The 23681-nt window shown below is 47.0% G+C and overlaps 1 protein-coding gene across 1 annotated transcript; it reads right to left on the bottom strand.

Moving 5' to 3' along the window:
* Positions 1 to 293: 293 nt before the first annotated feature.
* Positions 294 to 23144, bottom strand: NDUFA11 (NADH:ubiquinone oxidoreductase subunit A11). Its single transcript, XM_073323650.1, has 4 exons — positions 22971 to 23144; positions 19304 to 19396; positions 1912 to 2034; positions 294 to 481 (listed from the first exon to the last, which is right to left on the bottom strand). Exons 1-4 carry the CDS (start codon positions 23050 to 23052, stop codon positions 369 to 371), a joined length of 411 nt encoding a protein of 136 aa, XP_073179751.1. The 5' UTR covers positions 23053 to 23144; the 3' UTR covers positions 294 to 368.
* Between the last annotated feature and the right edge of the window lie 537 nt (positions 23145 to 23681).

The following is a 23681-nucleotide window of genomic DNA, read 5'->3' as shown; positions in this document are numbered from 1 at the left end:
GACAAGGAGAGGAATCTTCTAAAGACAAACACACTTTCACTCTAGTTCTCCCTCTCAATCTCTTTTTGCAATAATACAGAAGTATGTAGACAAAGTGACTTGCTTATGGTCACGCAGCACATCAGCAGCACATCCTAGAATAGAACCCAGGAGTCCCAAGTCCTAGTTCTCTGCTCTGACTACTAGATCTCCTGGCATCTCAGTTACTATTTGATTTATAAAACTATGTTCATTGAGTATCATTCACACTTCATTCAACTTCAAAGTCAATGAGAGACACTCTGAGTCAGCAGTATCTTTGTTATTCTAGGATAATTTATTACACAGAACATTTGAAAAACATTTCGGAGACAGGAGCCAGCCTACATTTAGAGTCTGGGAGGTCCTGTTACCCTCCAGCCTTCTCGCTTGCCTATCTTTGTAAAAGCAGCCAGAAGTCCTAGCGCCACACATGCTGAGGAACCAGTGGCATAGCTGTGAGCTGGGAAGAGAATGAAAGAAAGATATGTTAAGTTAGCAGTATAAAGTATGAGTAAATCTTAACACACTTGGATTTCTCTTTTGATACCGATATTTGACTACAGGCAGCCCAAAGGGCCGATGGAAAATAGAAATTTAGGATTTCTTTTCTTAAAGATACATGGTGTTCCTGCTTCCAACCCAGGCAGTTTTTGAGGTATCAAGCCCTTATCCCACAGACCCGTCTCCTATGTGAATCAAGTCCTAACTGCTTACTTTAGGAACTAAAATGTTCCCTGGTTTTTACTCCCATTAACTTGGCAGCCAACACAGCTAAGAAAAGTAGAGCCAGATTTGATTTCTTCCTGATCAACATTTTTTAAGTTCAAATCATATATACCTGAAGAAAACCCACTGAAGAAAATAGGGCTCCATAAGTATCCCTGAGGGCCTAACTGTTAGTGATGTGCAAGAGGCAAGAAATCAGCTTGTCTCTCAGAGTACATGGAGAATTTGCAGAGCTAGCAGCTAAATTAAGAACACCTCTTTACATGAAAAATGAGTTGCATTTGTTAAACAGTAAGCATGGAGCCCCATAGTTAATTGGTTACATCATCACATTTGAGATCAGAACTACAATTTAAACAGACATATTGCCCCATTAGCTAGGCTGCAGGTGCATTCAGCATAAAAACAAGCGCAGCCTTCTTTCCCTAATCTCTGTAAACCTTTCTCGGTTTGCTGAAGATATCCCAGGATGCACTACTGGGTTGCATCATGGATTGCAACAGGATTTCTGGTATCCAATGTCACAGTGATGTATTCTGGGTCATCTTCTATGAACTGAGGTGTCAAGAGAATTTCAGAGAAAAATAATGTCCGAGAGTAGTTAAACTCTGTTCTGTACCCACAAGCTGGCTTTTGGGGTTAACTCCATTTTTTTTTGCAGTTCATCTTTGAAGCTAGCTTTGGCCCCCCCGATCTATCAATGTTTATTTTGGTGCCAGACCGGAGCAGCTTAATTTTTTGGACCTTAACCAGTCTGGATTGGTCCAATGTAGCTCTTCTGAATTTGGCATGGCCTCCACTCATCTTCTGGGAGATGCCTTTTCCTGAAAGGACTGAATCTATGAGGGCATCTTGCCATTTTCCTTGGTGAGCAATTTGTTAACTGAGATGGGGTTCATTTCAGTGGCCCACTACAGGCAATTAAAGACTGATGTTTGAGAGATGTGCATATCACCATGATAACTAAACAGATCCAATTTTAATATATTAATCATATCCATGGACTAGATTCTTATGCATCAAACAATACACTTCCATGGGAAGGAGGTAACTTCCTTTATGCAGGGGTTTAAGAATTAGACAATTTTATAGAATTTATATAAATACATTAAAAATACTTCATGCTGTTGATACATTTCAACCTCTATGCTGACCACAACTTACTTCTTGCACCCAAGACAATGCCTGATGCACAACCTCCTATGAAATAATTCAGGGCATCCTCCGGATCCTCCCGGACTTGGGCACTGAGGCAAGTGGTCAATCCAAATACTGCTCCCAAAGTAGCTGTAAGGAAAAGGTAAATAGTAATGGGTACAGCAAGCAAGTAACTGAGATCTACAGAGCAGAAAACATGCTACCCAGAGGCCTGGTGCACCAGGAACAGCCAGAAAAGCTATGGTTTTACCTTTCTAAATATTTATCGCCATGAACAAATATCAGTAAGTCACAGAAAAATGGCATTTTCTAGTCAGGTGAAGCAGACAGCCTGACCAGCTGGATTCAGCATCCACACTCCCACGTTTTGTGTAAGCAAAAAGCTGCCAGAAAACAAATCAAACCATTTTTGTGACACAAGTTCCTGTTTGTTCAGATATACTATTACACCCCCCGCACCCGGGCAACTCTATACCCTCTCTTCTAAGTCTACTCTCTTTTCGGTGCACATTCTCCCCTGGGCATGAACTCAGAAGGGTGTTTATGATACAAGTCACAAGTCAGCCTATAGACTGTAAACTAGCATTACATTACAAGGCTCTACACCAGTTTTCAATTAGAAAATATCAATGCCAGTTCTTGCTAAAAAGAGCACTAGAGAACATGAAACTATCCCAACAGACTGAGCACACAACCCCAGCCTCCATGCTTCTGCCATCTTGGACCTGGGAATCAAAATACAGCATCTCATGCAGTAATGCAGAGCACCTACCTCCAAACTACTGGGTGGCCTTAGGAATAACGATCAACAAATTCCTTTTCAGGAGTGAGGACTGCTAAAGGGATTATTAGTTTCCTAACGTCACGAATATTAAACTCCACCCCACTATTCTGCACTCTTTCTTGCTAGCATTTCCCCCAATATACGCACTGAATCTTCTTAGGAAGTGTCTGAGGAAGGATTGCAACCCAACTAGGTTCAGTCAGCTAAGCTTCCTAGATGACAGACCTTGAAAAATCCTGCTTCTGGGTACATGCACTGCTTCCTCACTGCATAAGCATCCAGACACCTACTCCTGCCTATGCTTCAGAATGATTCATGAACCAGGGAAGGACAAGCATTCAGCCACCTAAGAGGCTTACTACAGTAGGCATGGATGCTTAGAGACAGCTTCCCAGACTGGGTCTCATTCAAATCCAGCTGGAGGGAGATGGTGCCACCCACCTTGTAACTTTTAGTTCAGTGGTTAGAGCACTCCCTGGGCTTTGGGATAACCAAGTTCTGCCAGATGGGGAGAAAGGATTTGAACTGGGGTCTTCCACCTCTCAGGAGGCTGCTCTAACCACTGAGCTATGGGCTATTCTGATGTGAGGTACTCTCAGTCTCTCCTGCTGAAGCTGTTCCACTGTGGATAATTAATGAAAAAGTGACTAAAGCAAGGGACTGGACCCAGTGTCTCCCACCTTCCAGGTGGGTACCCTAACCACTGAACTACAGCGTGATTCCCATTCTGTCTCTGGCCAAATGACTATTTCACCGTAGATAAACACTTAAGAGTCACTGGGTCATGCTTTCACTATTTATCCAGAGCACAACAGTGTCAACAGAAGAGACTGATGAAGTTTCACAACAGAAAGAAAAAGGAGTACTTGTGGCACCTTAGAGACTACCCAATTTATTTGAGCATAAGCTTTTGTGAGCTACAGCTCTCTTCATCGGATGCATACTGTGGAAAGTGTAGAAGATCTTTCTATATACACACAAAGCATTTTTTCCATGCATATAGAAAGATCTTCTATACTTTCCACAGTATGCATCCGATGAAGTGAGCTGTAGCTCACGAAAGCTTATGCTCAAATAAATTGGTTAGTCTCTAAGGTGCCACAAGTACTCCTTTTCTTTTTGCGAATACAGACTAACACGGCTGTTACTCTGAAACCTTTCACAACAGAATATCCCATAGTGCCTCCCTGGCTAGCTCACTGGCTAGCTTAGGCGAGGAGCCGCCTAGTGCGAACAGAGAAGCAAAAAGAGGGAGTTTGCCTGGGAACCATCCAAGAGGAGCTACGGTGAGTGCTGCACTGTGGGGCCGTGTTGTGAGCTGGTGGGTTGAATATCCGAGCGTCTGTCTGCTGTGACCATTTGTTTGACTGGTGCTAGTTGCCGGGACTGTTTGACCATGTGTTTGTTTGTTTGAAAAGTGTGACTGTTTGATTGTGTGGTGGTTTCTTTGAAAAGTGTGATTTGGGAGTGCTTTGTTCCAGGTGGGCCTTGAGTGGTTGATTGGAGGGAAGGCTTTGAGCTGGGGCAATTGTTTTGAGTCAGAAGCCTTATAAAAAGAAGCAGCCACTTGTGAACTGAGTGAGCTGCGAACAGAGGGAGTTTGCCTGGGGGCGGAGTTCCCACAGAATTTTTGCCTCTCAGGCTTCTGTGAGCAGTAAATACATTATCTGAAGAGGCTCTTAGAAGGAAGACAATATGGATAGTGAGCGATCAGTTGTTGTGACCTGCACAGGATGTGCCATGTTTGTCTTTCTCCCAGAGGACAGAAGTGACTTCATCTGTATGAAGTGCAAGCTGGTCTCCATATTGGAAGAGAAGGTTAAAGGACTAGAGATCAAAGTATCAACCCTGCGTTGCATCAGAGAAAGTGAAGAGTTTCTGGACAGAAGTCAGCGTTTGGTAGTGCAGGCACAGCATGCTGAAGAATCAGAGAGGGCAGTGCAGAATGGGGAAGAAAACTGGCAGCACGTGACCTCCAGAAGAAGCAAGAGGAGAACCCACGTACCCCCAGTGCAGATAGAGGTAAGAAACCGTTTTCAGGCTCTCTGCACAGGTACTACGGCGGAGATTGGTTTGGAAGAGTCATCCGAGGGAAGGGATCAGAAGGAGACCCCACTGACCGAAAGGCATGGGATGCATTGTGCTGGGGATGGGGGTTCCATGACCACCACTCCCAAGAGGAGGAGATGGGTGGTGGTGGTTGGGGATTCCCTCCTAAGGGGGACAGATTCATCCACCTGTCATCTAGACCGAGAAACTTGAGAAGTTTGCTGCTTGCCTGGAGCTAGAAATCAGAATGTGACTGTGTCTGATCAAGCCCTTGGACCACTACCCCTTCCTACTGCTCCATGTGGACACCAATGATACTGCCAAGAATGACCTTAAGCAGGTCACTGCAGACTATGCAGCTCTGGGAGGAAGGATAAAGGAGTCTGAGGCGCAAGTCATGTTCTCATCCATACTCCCTGTTGAAGGAAAAGGCCCAGGTAGGAACCATCAAACTGTGGAAGTAAATGCATGGTTATGCAAGTGGTGTTGGAGAGAGGGCTTTGGAGTCTTCGATCATGGGATGCTGTTCCAGGAAGAAGGACTGCTGTGGAGAGATGGGATCCACGTACCAAAGACAGGGAAGAGCATCTTCACAGGCAGGCTTACTAACCTAGTGAGGAGGGCTTTAAACTAGGTTCGCTGGGAGATGGAGACCTAAAGCCCTGAGGTAAGTGGGGAACTGGAATACCGGGAGGAAACACAAGGAGGAGGATGCAACAGGGGAGGCCTCCTGATTCATACTGAGAAAGTAGGGCCATCAGCTAGTTATCTTAGGTGCTTGTACACAAACGCAAGAAGCCTGGGACGCAAACAGGAAGAATTGGAAGTCCTGGCACAGTCAAGGAAGGATGATATGATTGGAATAACAGAGACTTGGTGGGGTAACTCACAAGACTGGGGCACTGTCATGGATGGGTATAAACTGTTCAGGAAGGACAGGTGAGGGAGGAAAGATGCAGGAGTTGCACAGCATGTAACAGAGCAGTATGGTTGCTCAGAGCTCCAGTATGAAACTGGAGAAAAGCCTGTTGAGTGTCTTTGGGTTAAGTTTCGAGATGAGAACAACAAGGGTGATGTCATGGTGGGCATCTGCTATAGACCACGAGACCAAGAGGATGAGGTAGACAAGGCTTTCTTTGGACAACTAACAGAAGTTTCCAGATCACAGGCCCTGGTTCTAATGGGGGACTTCAATCACCTTGACATCCGCTGGGAGAGCAATACACAGACAATTCAGGAAGTTTTGGGGGAGTGTTAGGGACAACTTCCTGGTGCAAGAGCTGGAGGAACCAACTAGGGTCCATGCTCCTCTTGACCTGCTGCTCACAAACAGGGAGCAATTGGTAGGGGAAGGAGAAGTGGGTGGCAACCTGGGCAGCAGTGACCATGAGATGGTCAAGTTCAGGATCCTGACAAAAGGAAGAAAAGAGAGCAGCAGAATACAGACCCTGGACTTCAGAAAAGCAGACTTTGACCCCCTCAGAGAAGTGATGGGCAGGATCCCCTGGGAGGCTAATATGAGGGGGGAAAGGAGTCCAGGAGAGCTGGCTGTATTTTAAAGAAGCCTTATTGAGGGCACGAGAACAAACCATCCCGATGTGCAGAAAGAATAGCAAACACAGCAGGTGACCAGCTTGGCTTAACAGAGGCCTGGTCCACATTACAGGGTTAGGTCGAATTTAGCCACATTAGGTCGATTTTAAAATGAATGCATCCACACAACCAACCCCATTCCACCGACTTAAAGGGCTCTTAAAATTGACTTCTGTACTCCTCCCCAGCGAGGGGAGTAGTGCTAAAATCAACCTTGCTGGGTCGAATTTGGGGTAATGTGGATGCAAATTGACAGTATTGGCCTCTGGGAGCTATCCCAGAGTGCTCCATTGTGACCACTCTGGACAGCGCTTTGAACTCCGATGTTCTAGCCAGGTACGCAGGAAAAGCCCCGGGAACTTTTGAATTTCATTTCCTGTTTGATAAGCATGGCGAACTCAGCAGCACAGGTGACCATGCAGTCCCCCCAGAATCGCAAACGAGCTCCAGCATAGACTGAAAGGGAGACACTGGATCTGATCGCTGTATGGGGAGAAGCATCTGTGCAGGCAGAACTCTGATCAAAAAGAAGAAATGCAAATATATTTGCCAAAATCTCATAGGGCATGTTGGAGAGAGGCTACAACAGTGAAACACAGACGTGCCGCATGAAAGTTAAAGAGCTCAGGCAAGCCTACCAAAAGACAAAGGAGGAAAATGGTCGCTCTGGGTCAGAGCCCCATACATGCCGCTTCTATGATCAGCTGCATGTCATTTTAGGAGGGGACCCTACCATTAGCCCACCACTGTCCGTGGACACCTGCAAGGGGGGAGTCTCATGCAACAGGGAGGACGATTTTGTGGAGGAGGAGGAGGAGAATGTGCAGCAGGCAAGCGGTGAATCCGTTCTCCCTGGCAGCCAAGACCTTTTCATCACCCCGGAGCCAATACCCTCCAAAGGCGGGATTCCCGATGCTGAAGCTGGAGAAGGCACCTCTGGTGAGTGCACATTTGTAACTACAGTACAGGGTTTAAAAGCAATAGTGTTTAATGTTTGATTGCCCTGAAGAATTGGGATGCATTCGCAGCCAGTACAGCTACAGGAAAAGTCTGTTCACATGTCTGGGGATGGAGCAGGAATCCTCCAGGGACATCTCCATGAAGCTCTCCTGGAGGTACCCTGAAAGTATTCTGGAATCATTGCAGCATAAAGCATGGCAGCGAATGGTCCTGGGTTTTGGTCACATTAGAGCAACATTCGGTCTATATCTTTCTGTGTTAGCCTCAGGAGAGTGATATCATTCATGGTCATCTGGTTGAAAATAGGGGAATTTTTGTAAGGGAACAGTAAAAGGACCGTGTTCATGCTGGGCTGTTTGCGCTTGGCTAAAAGGGATCATCCTGGAGAATAGACACGCGCTGGGGTGGGAGGAGGTGTGTGCTACACATCCACCCGAAAACCACAGCCCCTCCTTTTAAATGTGAAACTCAACCCATTGCTTGCCATTGGAAAGGATGGCGCTGCAGTTTGAAACCATTCCTACATGTTATGCATAAGAAGCCAATCCCGCGTACCCTTTACGTTACCATGGCTGCATGGAAACCAAATTCTGCTGCCCAGCCATGTGTGATATGTCACCATACCGGCAGGTGCTCAATATAAAAGGCAAAATACGACCTTGTACCTACAGCACATGTGCTGTCTGCTGTGAATTGCTTGATTCACTGTGAAAGTCTCCCTTTTGTTCTCAGAAATGTATTGTCTTAAATTTTACTCTCCCTTTTTATCTCCCCCCAGGTGCAAATGTTTCTAGGTCCCCCTATCATCTCCGTCCCTGAGGTTATCACAGATTAGAAGGCGAAAAAAACGCACTCGTGATGACATGTTTTCCGAGTTCATGCAGTCCTCCTGCACTGATAGGGTACAGCTGAATGCATGGAGCCATTCAGTGAAAGAGGCTAGGAAAGCATTAAGTGAGTGCAAAGAACAGAGGCAGGAGCATGAAGAGCAGAGGCAGGAGGCAATGCTAAGGCTAATGGGGGAGCAAACGGACATGATGAAGCGCCTGGTGCAGCTGCAAGAAAGCCAACAAGAGCACAGCCCCCCGCTGCATGCATTGTACAACCACCTGACCTCCTCCCCAAATTCCATATCCTCCTCACCCAGATGCCCAAGAACGCAAGGGGGGCGGAGGGAGGGGAGAAGGCTCCGGGCACCCAGCCACTCCACTCCAGAGGATGGCCCAAGCAACAGAAGGCTGTTATTCAAATAGTTTGATTTGTAGTGTGGCTACAACAAACCATGTGGCCTTGTCCTTCCCTCCTCCCCCACCCAGGCTAACTTTGTCAGTTACCCCCCCCTCCTTTTTTTTAAGAAAGAATGCATGGTTTCAAAACAACAGTTACTTTATTTCAAAGGGGGGAGGGTGGTTGGCTTACAAGGAATTAAAATGAACAAAGGGGGCAGATTTGCATCAAGGAGAAATACACACAACTTTCACACCGAAACCTGGCCAGTCATGAAACTGGTTTTCAAAGCCTCTCTGATGCGCAGTGCGCCTTGCTATGCTCTTCTAATTGCCCTTGTGTCTGGCTGCTCAAAATTGCCAAGCGATTTGCCTCAACCTCCCACCCTGCCATAAATGTCTCCCCCTTACTCTCACACAGCAAGCAGCAATAACAATGGGAATGTTGGTTGCACTGAGGTCTAACCTAGTCAGCAAACAGCGCCAGCGAGCTTTTAAACATCCAAAGGCACAGTCTGCCATCATTCTGCACTTGCTCAGCCTACAGCTGAACTGCTCCTCACTACTGTCCAGGCTGCCTGTGTACGCCATGGGAGCAAGGGATAGGCTGGGTCCCCAAGGATAACTATTGGCATTTCAACATCCCCAATGGTAATTTTCTGGTCTGGGAAGTAAGTCCCTTCTTGCAGCTGCTCGAACAGCCCGGAGTTCCTAAAGATGCAAGCATCATGCACCTTTCCCGGCCATCCCACACTGATGTTGGTGAAATGTCCCTTGTGATCCACCAGTGCTTGCAGCACCATTGAGAAGTATCCCTTGTGGTTTACATACTTGTTGGCAAGTTGGTCCGGTGCCAAGATAAGAATATGCTTTTAGTCTGCTGCCCCACCAGAGTTAGGGAAACCCATTGCAGCAAAGCACATCCACTGCAGCCATGACCTGCACATTTCCCAGAGTCACTACCCTTGATAACAGAACGTCAATGATTGCATTGGCTACTTGGATCACAGCAGCCCCCACAGTAGATTTGCCCACTCCAAACTGATTCCCGACTGACCGGTAGCAGTCAGGCTTAGCAAGCTTCCACAGGGCTATCGCCACTCGCTTCTCAACTGTCAGGGCAGCTCCCATCTTGGTACTCCTGCACTTCAGGGCATGGGAAAGCAACTCAGAGTTCCAGGAAAGTGGCCTTACGCATGCGAAAGTTTTGCAGCCACTGTGAATCATCCCATACCCGCAACACTATGCGGTCCCATCAGTCTGTGCTTGTTTGCCGGGCCCAGAATCAGCATTCCACTGTATCAACCAGCCCCACTGCCACCATGATGTCCCAATTGCCACAGGCTGTGCTTTCAGGAACGTCTGTGTCCATGTCCTCATCAAAATCGTCCTCGTGCTGGCGTCTCTTAGCCTGGTTCTGCATATACTCCAGGATAATGCGCGAGGTGTTTACAATGCTCACAACAGCAGCGGTCAGCTGAGCAGGCTCCATGCTTGCCGTGGTATGGTGTCTGCAGGAGAGCAGGGTTGCAGCAGAAGCAGTGGATGACGACGGATGCCACGAGAATAGATATTTATACAGAACGACGAGAGGTCCTGCGAGGTGGATTCATGGCACCAGGAGAGCAGAGTTGCAGCAGAAGCGGTGGATGACGACAACATGGAGAAATTTGCTATTGAGACAGAGCTCATTTACAAGAGCAGGCGAGCAGAGTTGCAGCAGAAGCAGTGGATGATGACGGTTAGCAGTCCTACTGCACCATCTGCTGACAGCAGCACCCAGGACACAACAGCAGGGGTGATGGTGATTGCAGAGCCATTGGCCATTATCTTTGAAAACTCATGGCAATTGGGGGAGGTCCTGGATGATTGGGCACTATATTTGCCTTTTTCCATCTGCCACGAAGTCACTGGGGCAATGCTCTGGAACTACTCCGCATGAAGACAGCCAGGACTCTGGTGTAGCATGCCCCCCTCAATCCTCTCTTTTCCAGGCTAAACAATTTTTTTCAATCTTTCCTCCTAGGTCAGGTTTTCTAACCTTTGATTTTTTTTGCTCTCTTCTGGACTTTCTCCAATTTGTCCACATCTTTCCTGAAGTGTGGTGCCCAGAACTGGACACAATACTCTAGTTGAGGCTTTAAATGGGCTGAGCAGAGTAGCAGAATTCCTTCTTGCATCTTGCTTACAACAATATATCCCAGAATGACTTTTGGTTTTCTTACTACAGTGTTACATGGCTGACTCTTATTCACTTTGTGATCCACTATAACCCCTCAGATCCTTTTCTGCAGTATTCCTTCCAAGACAGTCATTGCCCATTTTGTATTTGTGCAATTGAATATTCTTTCCTAAGTGTAGTACTTTGCATTTGTCCTTACTGCCTCGGATTCCCCCTCTTCCAGTCCCCCACAATTGAGTGCCCAGCTTCCAGCAAACCTACCCCAAACGCGCCCGTTGCTCCTCCTTCTGGTCTTTGTTCTGCTTCCTGGGCAAAAGGTGTCACCTGGTCGCATTCCACTCCTGGTTCTCAGGTTACGAAGGGTATTGGCCATCGCCTATGTGCAGACAGCTGCTGGGCAGCCTCACCTGCCCCAAGGCCTCAGTGAAAAAAATCACGCACCCAGTTCCCATCACCTAAGCACTGGTGCAGTACACAGGGAAACTGAGGCATGCTCAGTATTCGTATAAGACAGTAAGACTCACATGCAACATAACAAGATGAATAAAACCCCACTTTGTCACAGCGTGAGACTTGCTGGAGCCGAAGCCCGAGCCCCACCTGTTACGCCTTGTCTGTTTATTCTCTGACTAGAATAAATATATGATAAACTGTAAGTGACAATGATTGTCTGAAAATTTATGAAGGCAAAAACTGATTAAGCCTAAATTGAGTACACTCATGACTCATTTTCCAACCATACAATAACCTTCTGTATGTAATCAACCACTGGTTCCCCCTAGCATCAGTGCCACCTTCTCAGGAGTCCCTGATGAAACCCAGGGGACCTCTGACCCTTCTCTCATACAGGATATGAAGCGGGGAGAATTCTGTTAACTCTTGAGGTACCTCCCTATAAGCAAACAACAGATAGGGTAACATTACATCCCAGTCACTTGCCTGCTAGGTTGCATACATTCCTAGCATAGTTTTTAGAGTCCAACTGAACCTTTTGACTACATTGTTTGTCTCTGGTTGCTATGGGGCAGATATCAGCTGTTTTACCCCAAACATTCTCCATAATTTTCTAAATAACTAGGACATTAAATTTCATAGAATCATAGGACTTCACTAGCAGGAACCTCGAGAAGGCATCTAGCCCAGTCCCCTGCACTCGTGGCAGGACTAAGTATAATCTAGACCATAAATCTGACCTGATAAGTTCTCCTTTGGAAAACATACTCGGTTGAACACAGTGAACAGAGATGTAGCCACTGTGTCAGCCTCTATATTAGAGGCAGCAACTGGCAAAGTCTACCGGCAAAGTCCATTACTACCAGAATATATTTCTCTCCCCTCTGGACGGGCCAGGGCATCAGCCAAACAATATCCACAGCCACTCTGAAAAATGCTTCCTTGATTAGTAGTAAGGGGCCCAAGGAGCCTTTTTGTGGTGCCCCACAGGTTTCTTCCGCTTCTGACGTAAGTAACCAGACTCATTCTTTTACCTCATTCTGAACACTGTACCAATGAACATTGCTCTTTAACCTCTCAGATGTCCCCCTTGATCCCAAGTGACCTGCAAAACCAGTCATGGCCTAACATCAACTCCCCACATGATTAGCAGGCACAATCAATTGTTTAAGGCTCCCGAGGACTTCTATTTTTCTCCAGGGGAGCTTCTCTGAAAATTTTTCCCTCTTTTACAAAAAAACTTTCCATTTTCCTTATTTTGGGCCTTACTGAAGAGGATTTTCCTTATACCCTCTAGGGAGGCAGATGCTCTTTGCTCTGCTCCAGCACTAAGGCCTTGTCTATACTTTCAGGGGGGTTGACGTGCGGTGATCGATGCATCGGTAGTCGATATAGCCGGTCTAGTGAAAATCCACTAAATCAACCACAGATCGCTCTCCTGTCAACTCCTGTACTCCACCTGAACGAGAAGAGCAAGGGGAGTTGACGGGAGAGCGTCTAGTTGACGTTGCGTAGCGTGGACCCTGTGGTAAGTAGATCTAAGTATGTCAACTTCAGCTACGTTATTCACGTAGCTGAAGTTGCGTAACTTAGATCCATCTCCCCCCATAGTGCAGACAAGGCCTAAGAGTTGTCTCAGGTATGAGGCACGACTCCTCCCCCATCCTCCTTGAGACACTTTGCTATGCGCTTCTTAATATAGCCTGGAAGTGCCTCCTCCCCACTCAGCTACCTTTCCTTCCTCACAGTTCACATCTGGGAACTCAGCTATGTATTCCTTGTTGCTACGAGTCACAGAGATAAAAACAGGGACTCCCTCTTTACTCTGGGCTTCTGCCCCTCCCTCTGTGGTCTATGCTCACTGAACAGTCTGTCTTGTACATAGGAAACAGCAATATCAGCTGCCTCTTGTATAGTGGCAGGGGTTGTATCCCAAACTGCGGCTCTGATTTCTTCAGAGCATGTAGTCAGGAAGTGTTCCTGTGCAAAGAGGTCAAACAAATCATAAGCCTCTACCCCTTTGCCCACTTTTTCATTAAACCACACATTCTATACTCATTCTCTAGGACTCATCTAATCATTCCTTTTGATATTTCTGAACCTTCGCAACACAGCTTTTTTTAAACTCATATTTCAATGCCTCTCCTATGTCCATCTCATTAAACATTTGCAATGCTTTGCCCGAGAGACTGGAGATCAACATGGGTACCTTCCTTCCTTCTGCAATCTTGTGCAGCTCACATACTCTTTCAAAAGTGGTGAAATACTCTTCAATACAACCCCTCTATCTGTAGGTAGGTCACAGTTTATCCCAGCAGGGTGACTTTTGGGGAGGACTGCTTGCTGCTTGAGGATTTTATACCTGCATCTCCAGCATCCTGTGTTTGTGCTCTCTTCTCATACTTCTGCTCATCAAGCTCCATGGTTCGCCGACGTACAGCTTCCAGGGCTCTCTGCTTGTCACTCTTTGGCTCTCTGTGAAGCTTCCCACTTCTGAAGCTCTCATTCCTTGTCCACTGTATCTTCAATCTGACCAGCTCTAACTGTATGGCTGTTTCTCTGAAGGTTGTATCAGGCTGAATGTTTATGGCTGCACCCCCTTTTCTTTTGCTCACTTTGGGGGTTCTCTTTTGTTCTATTTCCCTTACCCGAAATAAACAAAAAATAAACGGTAACCTATTTTTGTCTGTTTCCAACCTTCTCAGAATCTTAGAATCAAATTCACCAGTGCTTAGAGTGTGATCCTTCGCTAACCAGCAAACTGTGTGTAAATCCTGCCACAACTACACCACTGTGACAGTTCTCAGGGTGCCCAGGGTGCACCTTCCTACTCCAACCCTCACCTCCAGTGAGAGAGAGAATTGTGTGGCAGAGCTCAAACTTTGTCCACGAAGGTCCCATGCTTCCAGGCAGTTTATGCTAGCCTCAGAGGCTCACTGCGACCCTCCACGTAACCCTTCTCCCTCTAGGGCCAGGGTACAGTCTACTGAGCCCTTTTCATCATAAGCCAGCAAGGAGGTTGGGGAGAGAACTCCTACGGGCTTATTCCAGAACAGTTTAACCTCCTGTCCTGACAGGGGCCTGTCTTCCCCTCCCAGGAGGTGTTTCTGTAGTGGCAGGTGGGGGGAACCCGGGCCCGCCCTCTACTCCCGGTTCCGGCCCAGGGACCCTAATGGCAGCAGCTGTTGGCAGCTGACCTTTTACAGCCAGAGTTGCTACATTTCCCTGGGCCACTTCCCCACAGCTCCCCCGGTTCTCTCTCTTAATGCTTTCTTCACCCTTACCTTAGGGCTCCCTTCCCAGTTGCTTGAGGGTGTTTCATTACCCAGCCCTTCAGCCGCAGTTCCTCCCTTTGGCTCCCTGGCTCTCTTTGGCCTGACTGGAGTAAGCCCTTTTATAGTATCAGAGGGGCCTTAATTAGAGTCAGGTGTTCACATTAGCTTAACAGCCTCACCTGACTCTTTGCAGGTTAATTGGAGTCAGGTGTTGTCACAGAGTCCCCGGGCGATGCTCTGGAACTGCTCCCTACGAAGCCAGTCAGGACTCTGGTGAAGTCTCCTCTCTGTGAGAAGACTGTCTTCAGGTCAAGAAGCTCACACAGCTTCCACCTTCCTGGGTCTGACCTTGGAGCATTCAGCATCCTCTGCCCCTCCGTGTGCTTCCCAGAGCGAGTCCGCCCAGGCGGGGTCCTGGGGAAGCCAGAGGGTCCTGCACTCCAACTTCGCAGTCAGACATGACTCTTAGCCAGCCAGTAAAACAGAGGTTTATTAGATGACAGGAACACGGTCTAAAACAGAGCTCATAGGTACAGAGAACAGGACCCCTCAGCTGGGTCCATTTTGGAGGGCAGTGAGCCAGACAACCACGTCTGCACTTCACTCCTCGTCCCCAGCCAGCCCAAACCGTCTCACTCTCCACTGGGCTTTGTCCCTTTCCCGGGCCAGGAGGTTACCTGATTCCTTTGTTTTCCAACACCTTTAGCTATCACCTTGCAGGGGGAAAGGGCCCAGGCCATCAGTTGCCAGGAGACAGAGTGTCGGCCATTTATATACACTAGCCCTTTGCTCTGCAACAATTACACCCCCTTATCCCATCACCTGGAGACTTAAGAAATGCATAGGGGAAACTGAGGCACTCCTACAGTATTCAGAGGAAACATTAAGAACAGTCCCACTTCATCACAGTCCACCCCAGTCTGGAGAAGCCCCTGCTCTGGTCAGTCAGGGAACAAAAAACTGCTTATCCAGTGGCCAGTATATCTGCCTTCTACTACTCTGCTGTACCCAACTGGCCTGGGTCTACCACAATTGCTTGTGCTTCACTGGGTGTCAGCTCCCTGACACCATCAGTCTGTTGGCCACCCAGACAATCGTCTCTGGCTAGCCAGCCCTTGCTTTGCCTTGCAGATTAACCAATAGATGTATCCCAGTCCCCAAGACCCTTTCCAGCATTCTCCTGTAGTATTTAGCCCCTTATCCACTAAGCACACAGAATTACTAGTCAGCTGTCCCCAAAAGAACAGCATACACAGCAGCTTGTTTGATTCAGCTCAGGATCAACTCCTGTCTAATATCACAGTACTGAGACAGATTTATAGTGAAAAGCTAGAAACTGGGACTGAACAGGGGATGAATCACTCGATAACTGCTCTGTTCATTCCCTCTGAAGCATCTGGCACTGGCTAGTAGGAAAACAGGATATTGGGCTAGACAGACCACTGGTCTGATCCAGCATGGCCATTCTTATGTATACGTTTATTATCACTTTTTTAAGATTTAAGAGAGAATGAGTTAGGATAATAGAAACAGAAAGGTTACATATAAAACAAAATCATAACATGATTCCTAGAAACCACTTAACTTTAACAGGCTAACCGACTGTGTAAAGAAGCTTATCTCACTCCAAATGTCTTTTGCAGCATTTCAATCAAGCCTGTTTGAGATCTTGTTTTCATGAACGTAAATAGGCTGTCCATTTACTTCCTCAGGTGAAAGATAAAGAGGTGTCTCTTTGCCTTCTGCTTATACCTGCAAAGCTCACTGTAGGTCTTCAGAGATAGTAGAACACACATTGCTTGTTTTTACCCCTGCGTGATCTTTTTCTGTTGATGCCGTATGTAAATAGGGCTTCCATTGCAATGGTTTACCATGTTTAATTTATATTTGATAGACAGATAAACATCTTACCTCCTGACTTGAAGAAACCTTGTTCTCTCTTTGGTTGGTGGCAGACTTTAAAACATATTTTCAGTACATATTCACAGCTTGTTAAATATTATCAGTACATACATCATGCAACAATTACAAGGATCAGTACAATATGAGCTTTTTAATTAGAAACCTCACGTGACATCATTACTGGATAAACAACATGAATGTAGTGTGTTAGGTATTGTTGATTTGCCAGGTTTGTTAACTGCTGTTACACAACAGTAAACCCTTAGCCAATTGGCATTCTGGGGTTCTTTGGGTCACAGTAAGTTCTTAGGAACTGATGATATTTGTGACCATCAGTGCTAACAAGAAGTAGGAAAGTATGGGATTTGCTTCCATAAAATTTTTCCCTCCAGCTCTGAAGAGTCCAAACTCTAAGGAGTAAGGCTTATGTCTACACCACACAGCTTTTAGCGACAGGGCTGTGTTGCTGCTGTTTGTTGGCTCTCCTGCCAGCGAAAAACTTCCACCCTGAATGAGAGGTGTTAGCATTGTCAGCAGGAAAGTGCTCCTGCCAACAAAGAGCTGTTCATGCCGGCGCTTGTCATCGGCAAAACTTTTGTCTTTTGGATGGGGTGTGTGTTTTTTTAACACCTCTGAAAGACAAAACTTTTGTCGTTCAGTTGCCAGTATAGACATAGCCTAAGTTATTTCAGTTTTAAGTTATACCTACAGAGAGTGTTGAATCCGGACAGCAGCTCCTTAAGCTATCACGTACAGTTACGGATATTAAATTATCCGCCTCAAAACATGTAATTTATACCCAGACTAATTTGACATTTCAAGAGCAGCAGTAGTGAAGAAAGAGTGAAAGGAAACACCAACTATAATGTCCTGAATTTACACTGCACCCTTCATACCAGGATCTCTAAGCCAGCGGTTCTCAAATGTTTGTACTGGTGACCCCTTTCACATAGCAAGCCTCTGAGTGCGACCCCTGCCTTATAAATTAAAAACACTTTTTAATATATTTAACACCATTATAAATGCAGGAGGCAAAGCGGGGTTTGGAGAGTTCGCAATCCCCCATGTAATAACCTAGTGACCCCCAGTTTGAGAACCCCTGCTCTAAGCACTTCACCAAAATTAATTAAGCCTCACACCACACAAGTGTGTGCATGTAAATATTTTACGGCTGTCAAGTATCAGAGGGGTAGCCTGTTAAAATACAGACATTCAGGACTGCCTATAAAGGCCTATACTTTAAGAACTTAAGTGTATTTTTATCACTTAGCTAGTTACATGGGTATAAAAACAAAGAATCAAAATCACAAGTCTGCCTGCATATGGGCCTTCTCTCACTAGGATAGTCTGAGGCCTTGTTCTTAGGCTAAGGCCTTTGGCTAAGCAGCAGGGGCAGCCATAAGCTGGGAAGCGAACAGTCACATCCTCACATTCCCAATGAGTCACATTGAAATAAGATGGTATTGGGCTGTTAGGAATACAATCCTGTCCTGATAGTGTCTATCACCACCAGATAAAGATGGTTAAAGAAAAAACAAAGTTTAATAGCATCCTGTCAGGCAAGAAATCACTTAATAGTTGTGGTTGTGAAATCCTCATTTCTGTATGTTTTATCTTTATGGCCCCCACTTTTCTATTGTTAATCTGTCTGGTTCTAATTGTTTCTGTCTGCTATATAATTAATTTTGCTAGGTGTAAGTTAATTAGGGTAGCAGGATATAATTGTTTATCATAGAATATCAGGGTTGGAAGGGACCTCAGGTCACCTAGTTCAACCCCCTGCTCAAAGCAGGGCCAATCCCCAACTAAATCATCCCAGCCAGGGCTTTGTCAAGCCTGACCTTAAAAATATCTAAGGAAGGAGATTCCACCACCTCCCTAGGTAACACATTCCAGTGTTTCACCACCCTCCTAATGAAAAAGTTTTTCCTAATATCCAACCTAAACCTCCCCCATTGCAACTTGAGACCATTACTCCTCGTTCTGTCATCTGCTACCACTGAGAACAGTCTAGATCCATCCTCTTTGGAACCCCCTTTCAGGTAGTTGAAAGCAGCTATCAAATCCCCCCTCATTCTTCTCTTCCGCAGACTAAACAATCCCAGTTCCCTCAGCCTCTCCTCATAAGTTTAGAGAATTATGTTACAATATGTTAGTTAAATTTCAGTAAAAGATTGGTTAAGGGATAGCTGAGAATATTACTATATAAACTGGGGTCAAACAGGAAGTGGAAAGAAAATTGGAATCATGTTTGCTAAGGGAGGGAATGGGACAGGTAATAGGGAACGGGGAACAGAGACACAGGCAAGACTCTGCAGCATCAGAACTGGGAAGGGGGATACTGGGGAACAGACTTTGTCAGCGTATAGAGATAAGCCTGACTGGTGTGAAGGGCTTTGGAATATGCTTTCTTGGAAACTAACCCCAATAAACATCGCATTGTCTGCACTTCGGACTTCTGGTCTTTTGCTGCTTGCTGTCTGCGTGACAAGAACCTGAGAAGTGGGAGGATTGAGGGAAAGCCCTCTAACATAGCCGTGTTAGTCTGTATCCACAAAAACAATGAGGAGTCCAGTGGCACCTTAAAGACTAATAGATTTATTGGGCATAAGCTTTCGTGGGTAAAAAACCACTTCTTCAGATGCATTGAGTGAAAATTACAGATACAAGCATAAATATACTGGCACATGAAGAGAAGAGTTACCTTACAAGTGGATTTTATGGATTGGAACTCAGAGGCCGAGTGGTGAAGTTTGAGTTACCTAATAGCCAACATAAATTCAGTGGCAGACCTGGGGACAGAAGCCAGGAAATCCGGCACTCAATCCCTCGCATAATATCACCAGACCATACCTGCCTCACCAGTCACTTTACTTGAGAGGCCAATAATTTCAACAATGGGCTGTCCATTTAGCTGAATAAAGGCATCTTTATACAAGAAACTCAGTTGCTGAAAGAAACAAGGTCTCCTTACCCATCGTGACAGTGCTCGTGGCTGCCGTTTGCACAGCCTTAAAGGCCGACTCAGGCTGGAACAATATAATATGATATGCCGAACCAATCAAGCCTATAAAAGGGAAAACAGTTTTAATGAGCAGCAGGTCAGAGCCTGTGCAGAAGCACAACCTAAACGCAGGTTCCATGAGCACAAAACATGCTTGTTTATTACTGTGCTTGGCCTACATGGCACAATGCGCACCAGAAACCTCTACTACTTCTATTACCACCAGTATTATGGACAAGAGACGCATTACGGGTGACATCCTGGCCTCATTTAAGTCAAGAGGATTATTGCCACTGACTTCAATAGAGCCAGGATTTCAGCCTAACCATCTAAAGCCCAATGTTATGCTTTGTTTGTGCTGTATCTCAAGCAATATGAAGGTGCAAGAGTAAAACTAGGGAACAAAATTAGATTTGCATTCAAAGGGCCTGTCATCCCCTGCACTGAAACTCAAGGAGATTTACAAGGCTAGTGGTGCAGCCACGCTTTTGATCTTCCACCAAACGCAAGATACGCATGGCTGAGTCATACTGATGCTACAGGGCAATTTAAAGGGTTTTATTTTAAATTGGGTTTCTAACCCTTTTTTTGCTTCTTTCTAATGCATACAGAAGGCCTGAAAGGTAAAGCGGTTTTGCGTTTTGTTGGGAAAGAAGGCAGTTACTCTGAATAGTCTTTTGTTGCTTGTGTTTTTATTTTAATAATATCAAGCCTGAGCTTTCTAGGCTTTGTTGGAGGACTTGTTGGGGGGCATCAGAGTTTACTGCAAGTCCTCAAGGCTCAATCCGGAAGGGTGCCAGGGACATGCATAGGTGCTTTGCTGGACTGGACCAGATTGCTCGGCACCATCCAGGATTCAGCCCTCACATTTTAAAGATGTTCACTCTTTATCAAAGACTCTTCATTAAGCATTCAAGTTAAATAGGTGTTAAATGAATCAAAAACTAAAATGAAAATCACTTCCCCTCAACTTTCAGGTTTCAGAGTAACAGCCGTGTTAGTCTGAATTCGCAAAAAGAAAAGGAGGACTTGTGGCACCTTAGAGACTAATCAATTTATTTGAGCATGAGCTTTCGTGAGCTACAGCTCACTTCATCGGATGCATACCGTGGAAACTGCAGCAGACATTATATACACACAGAGATCTCTGTGTGTATATAATGTCTGCTGCAGTTTCCACGGTATGCATCCGATGAAGTGAGCTGTAGCTCACGAAAGCTCATGCTCAAATAAATTGGTTAGTGTGTATATAATGTCTGCTGCAGTTTCCACGGTATGCATCCGATGAAGTGAGCTGTAGCTCACGAAAGCTCATGCTCAAATAAATTGGTTAGTCTCTAAGGTGCCACAAGTACTCCTTTTCTTTTTCCTCAACTTTCAGTCACTTATGATTAGGGCCCTCCCAAATTCATGGCTGTGAAAAACACATCATGGACTGTGAAATTAAATCTCCCCCATGAAATCTAGCTACTGAAGGGGTGGGGGAGAGGGAATGCTGGGGTGCCCCAGCTGGTGGCTCCTACCATTCACCGGGCCCAAACTGCTAGTCCACTGGGATAGGGAGGACAGGACTTCATCTTCCCCTGCATGGCTGCTCAGGGGCAGGAGGGGAAATCAGACCTACCTCCAGGTACCATCCTGGCTGCAGGAAGCTCTGTAGCTGCTGCCAGCTCTGAAGCAGCATGGGGAAGATCAGACCCACCGCCACCTCCAGAAATCACAACCCTTAAGAGGTGGTTGCTAGGTCAGTGGAAAAATTCTTTTGCTGACCAACCTGCATCTACAGTGGGGGTTAGGATCACTTAACGATGTCACACAGGGTGTGAAATTTTAGGTGTAATCAGGACTAAGATAGAGTATGAATTTAAAGGCCATTCCTGAAAAATTCCACATGTGAACACATGTGAACTGCATACTGCTACCACAACTTATTCACTGACCTAAACCAGCTATAGTTTTGCTTTACATTGCTAAAATAGCTACTGCAATCTGCCCCTGAAGTGATAACATGTCAGAGGTAGGTGAAGTGATCCCTTTACAATTTACAAAGCACTTTGAGATTATTTAGGATGAAAAATACTACAGATATGCAAAGTGTTTGTGCATTAATTAAAAGTAATAAACATTAAGAGAGCACAAAGAGGGATGCAGCATTTGACCATTCCCCACACAAAAATACTTCACTCTTTTCCTCTCTGAATCACCCCAACCATTTCACCATTAAAAGTCAAATATCCTTATGAGGCAAATGTTAATCTCTTTTTATCAATGGGGAAATAATGGCAGGGAGATAAAGCAATTTACCCAGGTTAATGTGATTTGCATGTTAAGAATGAAATAAAATTTCAGTAAAAGGGCACTAATTCATTACTTTCATGGCAAAATGACACTACTTAATGCACACAAACAGAGCACTTCTAACTTTTAGAAATGCTTTCACCAAGGACATTCAAAAGCAAATATTGCTATTACAGCACTACTTTAACCACCCTGTATAGTCTGTAAATTTTATGGTAAATACCTTAAAAATTACATTTAAAAGGGAATTTGGAAAACTATGTACAGGCAATGTGACCAAGGTTAACATTGTAGAATTTTTAACTTTTGGACTTTGCATCTTAAGTGTTTGACTTTTTCAGCCCTTAATACAACTTTAATGGCTACAATTTTTGCATATAACTTGCTTTAAGAAAGGGAGCGGGTCTCCCCAGGGCTCTTTGGACTGAGGAGTTTTCAAGCTGCCTTTCCTGGCGCCGGCTGCTTTTGTGAGACTTCATGCTTTGCTTAAAGCCCCAGCTCCTGGAGTCCCGCCCACAAAGGGAGCAGGTGAGGGCTCAGCTTTCATCCCATTTGGCCAAGACTACACTACAGTGGGGATCAAGGGTATGTCTTCACTACCCACTAGATGGGCGGGCAGCGATCGATCCAGCGGGGATCTATTTATCGGATCTAATCTAGACATGATAAATCGATCCCTGCGGGCTCTCCTGTCGACTCCCGTACTGCAAGAGGCACAAGCGATGGCGGAGCTACAGCAGTCGACTCACTGCGGTGGAGACACCCCGCTAACTTCAGCTACCTGATTCACATAACTGAAGTTGCGTAACTTAGATCGATCCCCATCCCCCCAGCGCAGACCAGGGCTGAGATCCATCCACCAGCAGTCGATTTAGCGGGTCTAGTAAAGACGGCCAAATCGACAGCCAATCGCTCCCCAGTCAGCCCCCTACTCTACCCGGGAGGAGAGGAGAGGAGTAAGGTAAGTGGACCCCGCCGGTCTCGACCCCAGGCACGTCGGCTGCAGCGGTGTTATTCATGTAGCTGGCGTTGCACCGCGTAGGTCGACTTAACGCGGTAGTGTAGACACCAGCCAGCAGCGCCGCAGCCAGAGGCGGGCAGGAGCCAGCCGGACACAAGCCGGGCCTCATACGGCTACGCTGCGGCGCGGAGCCGCCCCGCGGGTACAGACGCGGCAACCCGGCCGGCAGCGGAGGCTCGCGCTAGCCGAGCGCGGGCCCAGGCGGGCTCGAGCCATGGCGGCCAGCGGGGGCTGCGCGGAGGGGAGCCGAGCGGCCTGGCCCGGGCGGACGGGGCCGAGCGGGATCGGCAGGCTGCGAAGCCACCCCAGTCTCCTCACCCAGCGCGGCCCCGAGGCGGCCGGTGATCCAGGCCCTGCGGGCGCAGTCGGTCCCCTCCGGGATCTCCCAGTAGCCGGACATCGCAGCGGCCGCGGCTCCGCAAGGGCACGAAACAAAGCACCGCGAGAACTCGCGGGCCAGCTGGGGTCTCGCGACACCTTCTCGTTCTCGCGGGCGTTCCTTCGTCCCCCTCTGTGAAAGAACTTCCGCTAGCCGCCCGCGCGCATGCGCACGGCGAGGCCCGGCGCCGGCGCCGCAGCCGCGGGGCTGCCGCCGGTGCGAGGTGCGATTCCGGCCGCTGCCCTGAGGCGCAGCGCCCAGCTGCAGTCCCCCGGGGCGGGGAGGGTGGGAGAGGCCTAGCTGGCACGGATGCCGAGTGAGGGCCGTGGCCACAAGGGTCTTCGCAGCGCCGGCGCGGAGCTCTCGGACGTGGGTTTGGAAAGTCGATAGTCGATCCGAGAGAACCGCCGGGTGGCGATTGGCCGCCCGCGGAGCTGGAGAGTTAACCCGTCACGGGGGGACGTTTAGGCAGGAGGATGGAGGGTCCACGCGTGCCAAGCCTCGCTCTCCATCTTTCATTTCCCTGGGCGAGAAGAGAGGAGCGCCGCCCGCTTTCGTGGGGCATTGAGCCATGCCAGGAGTTTGCCGTTACAGAATCACTTGGGGCTCTGCCAAGGGCGAGAACTGTGGCGGCACAAGACCTTATATTT

The sequence above is a fragment of the Lepidochelys kempii genome, chromosome 25 (assembly GCF_965140265.1).
Source record: "Lepidochelys kempii isolate rLepKem1 chromosome 25, rLepKem1.hap2, whole genome shotgun sequence".
Classification (NCBI taxonomy): domain Eukaryota; kingdom Metazoa; phylum Chordata; order Testudines; family Cheloniidae; genus Lepidochelys; species Lepidochelys kempii.
Note: the sequence above shows the minus strand (reverse complement) of the source record. Positions and strands in the feature narration are given on the sequence as shown.

What these genes read in the sequence shown, in the direction of transcription:
- NDUFA11 (XM_073323650.1), bottom strand. Translation starts at nt 23,052, where the DNA reads ATGTCCGGCTACTGGGAGATCCCGGAGGGGACCGACTGCGCCCGCAGG. An exon ending in CACGAGCACTGTCACGATGG is followed by an intron (nt 2,035 to 19,303) that starts GTAAGGAGACCT and finishes TTTTCCTTACAG; the next exon opens with CTACTTTGGGAGCAGTATTT. An exon ending in CATTGTCTTGGGTGCAAGAA is followed by an intron (nt 482 to 1,911) that starts GTAAGTTGTGGT and finishes TTCTCTTCCCAG; the next exon opens with CTCACAGCTATGCCACTGGT.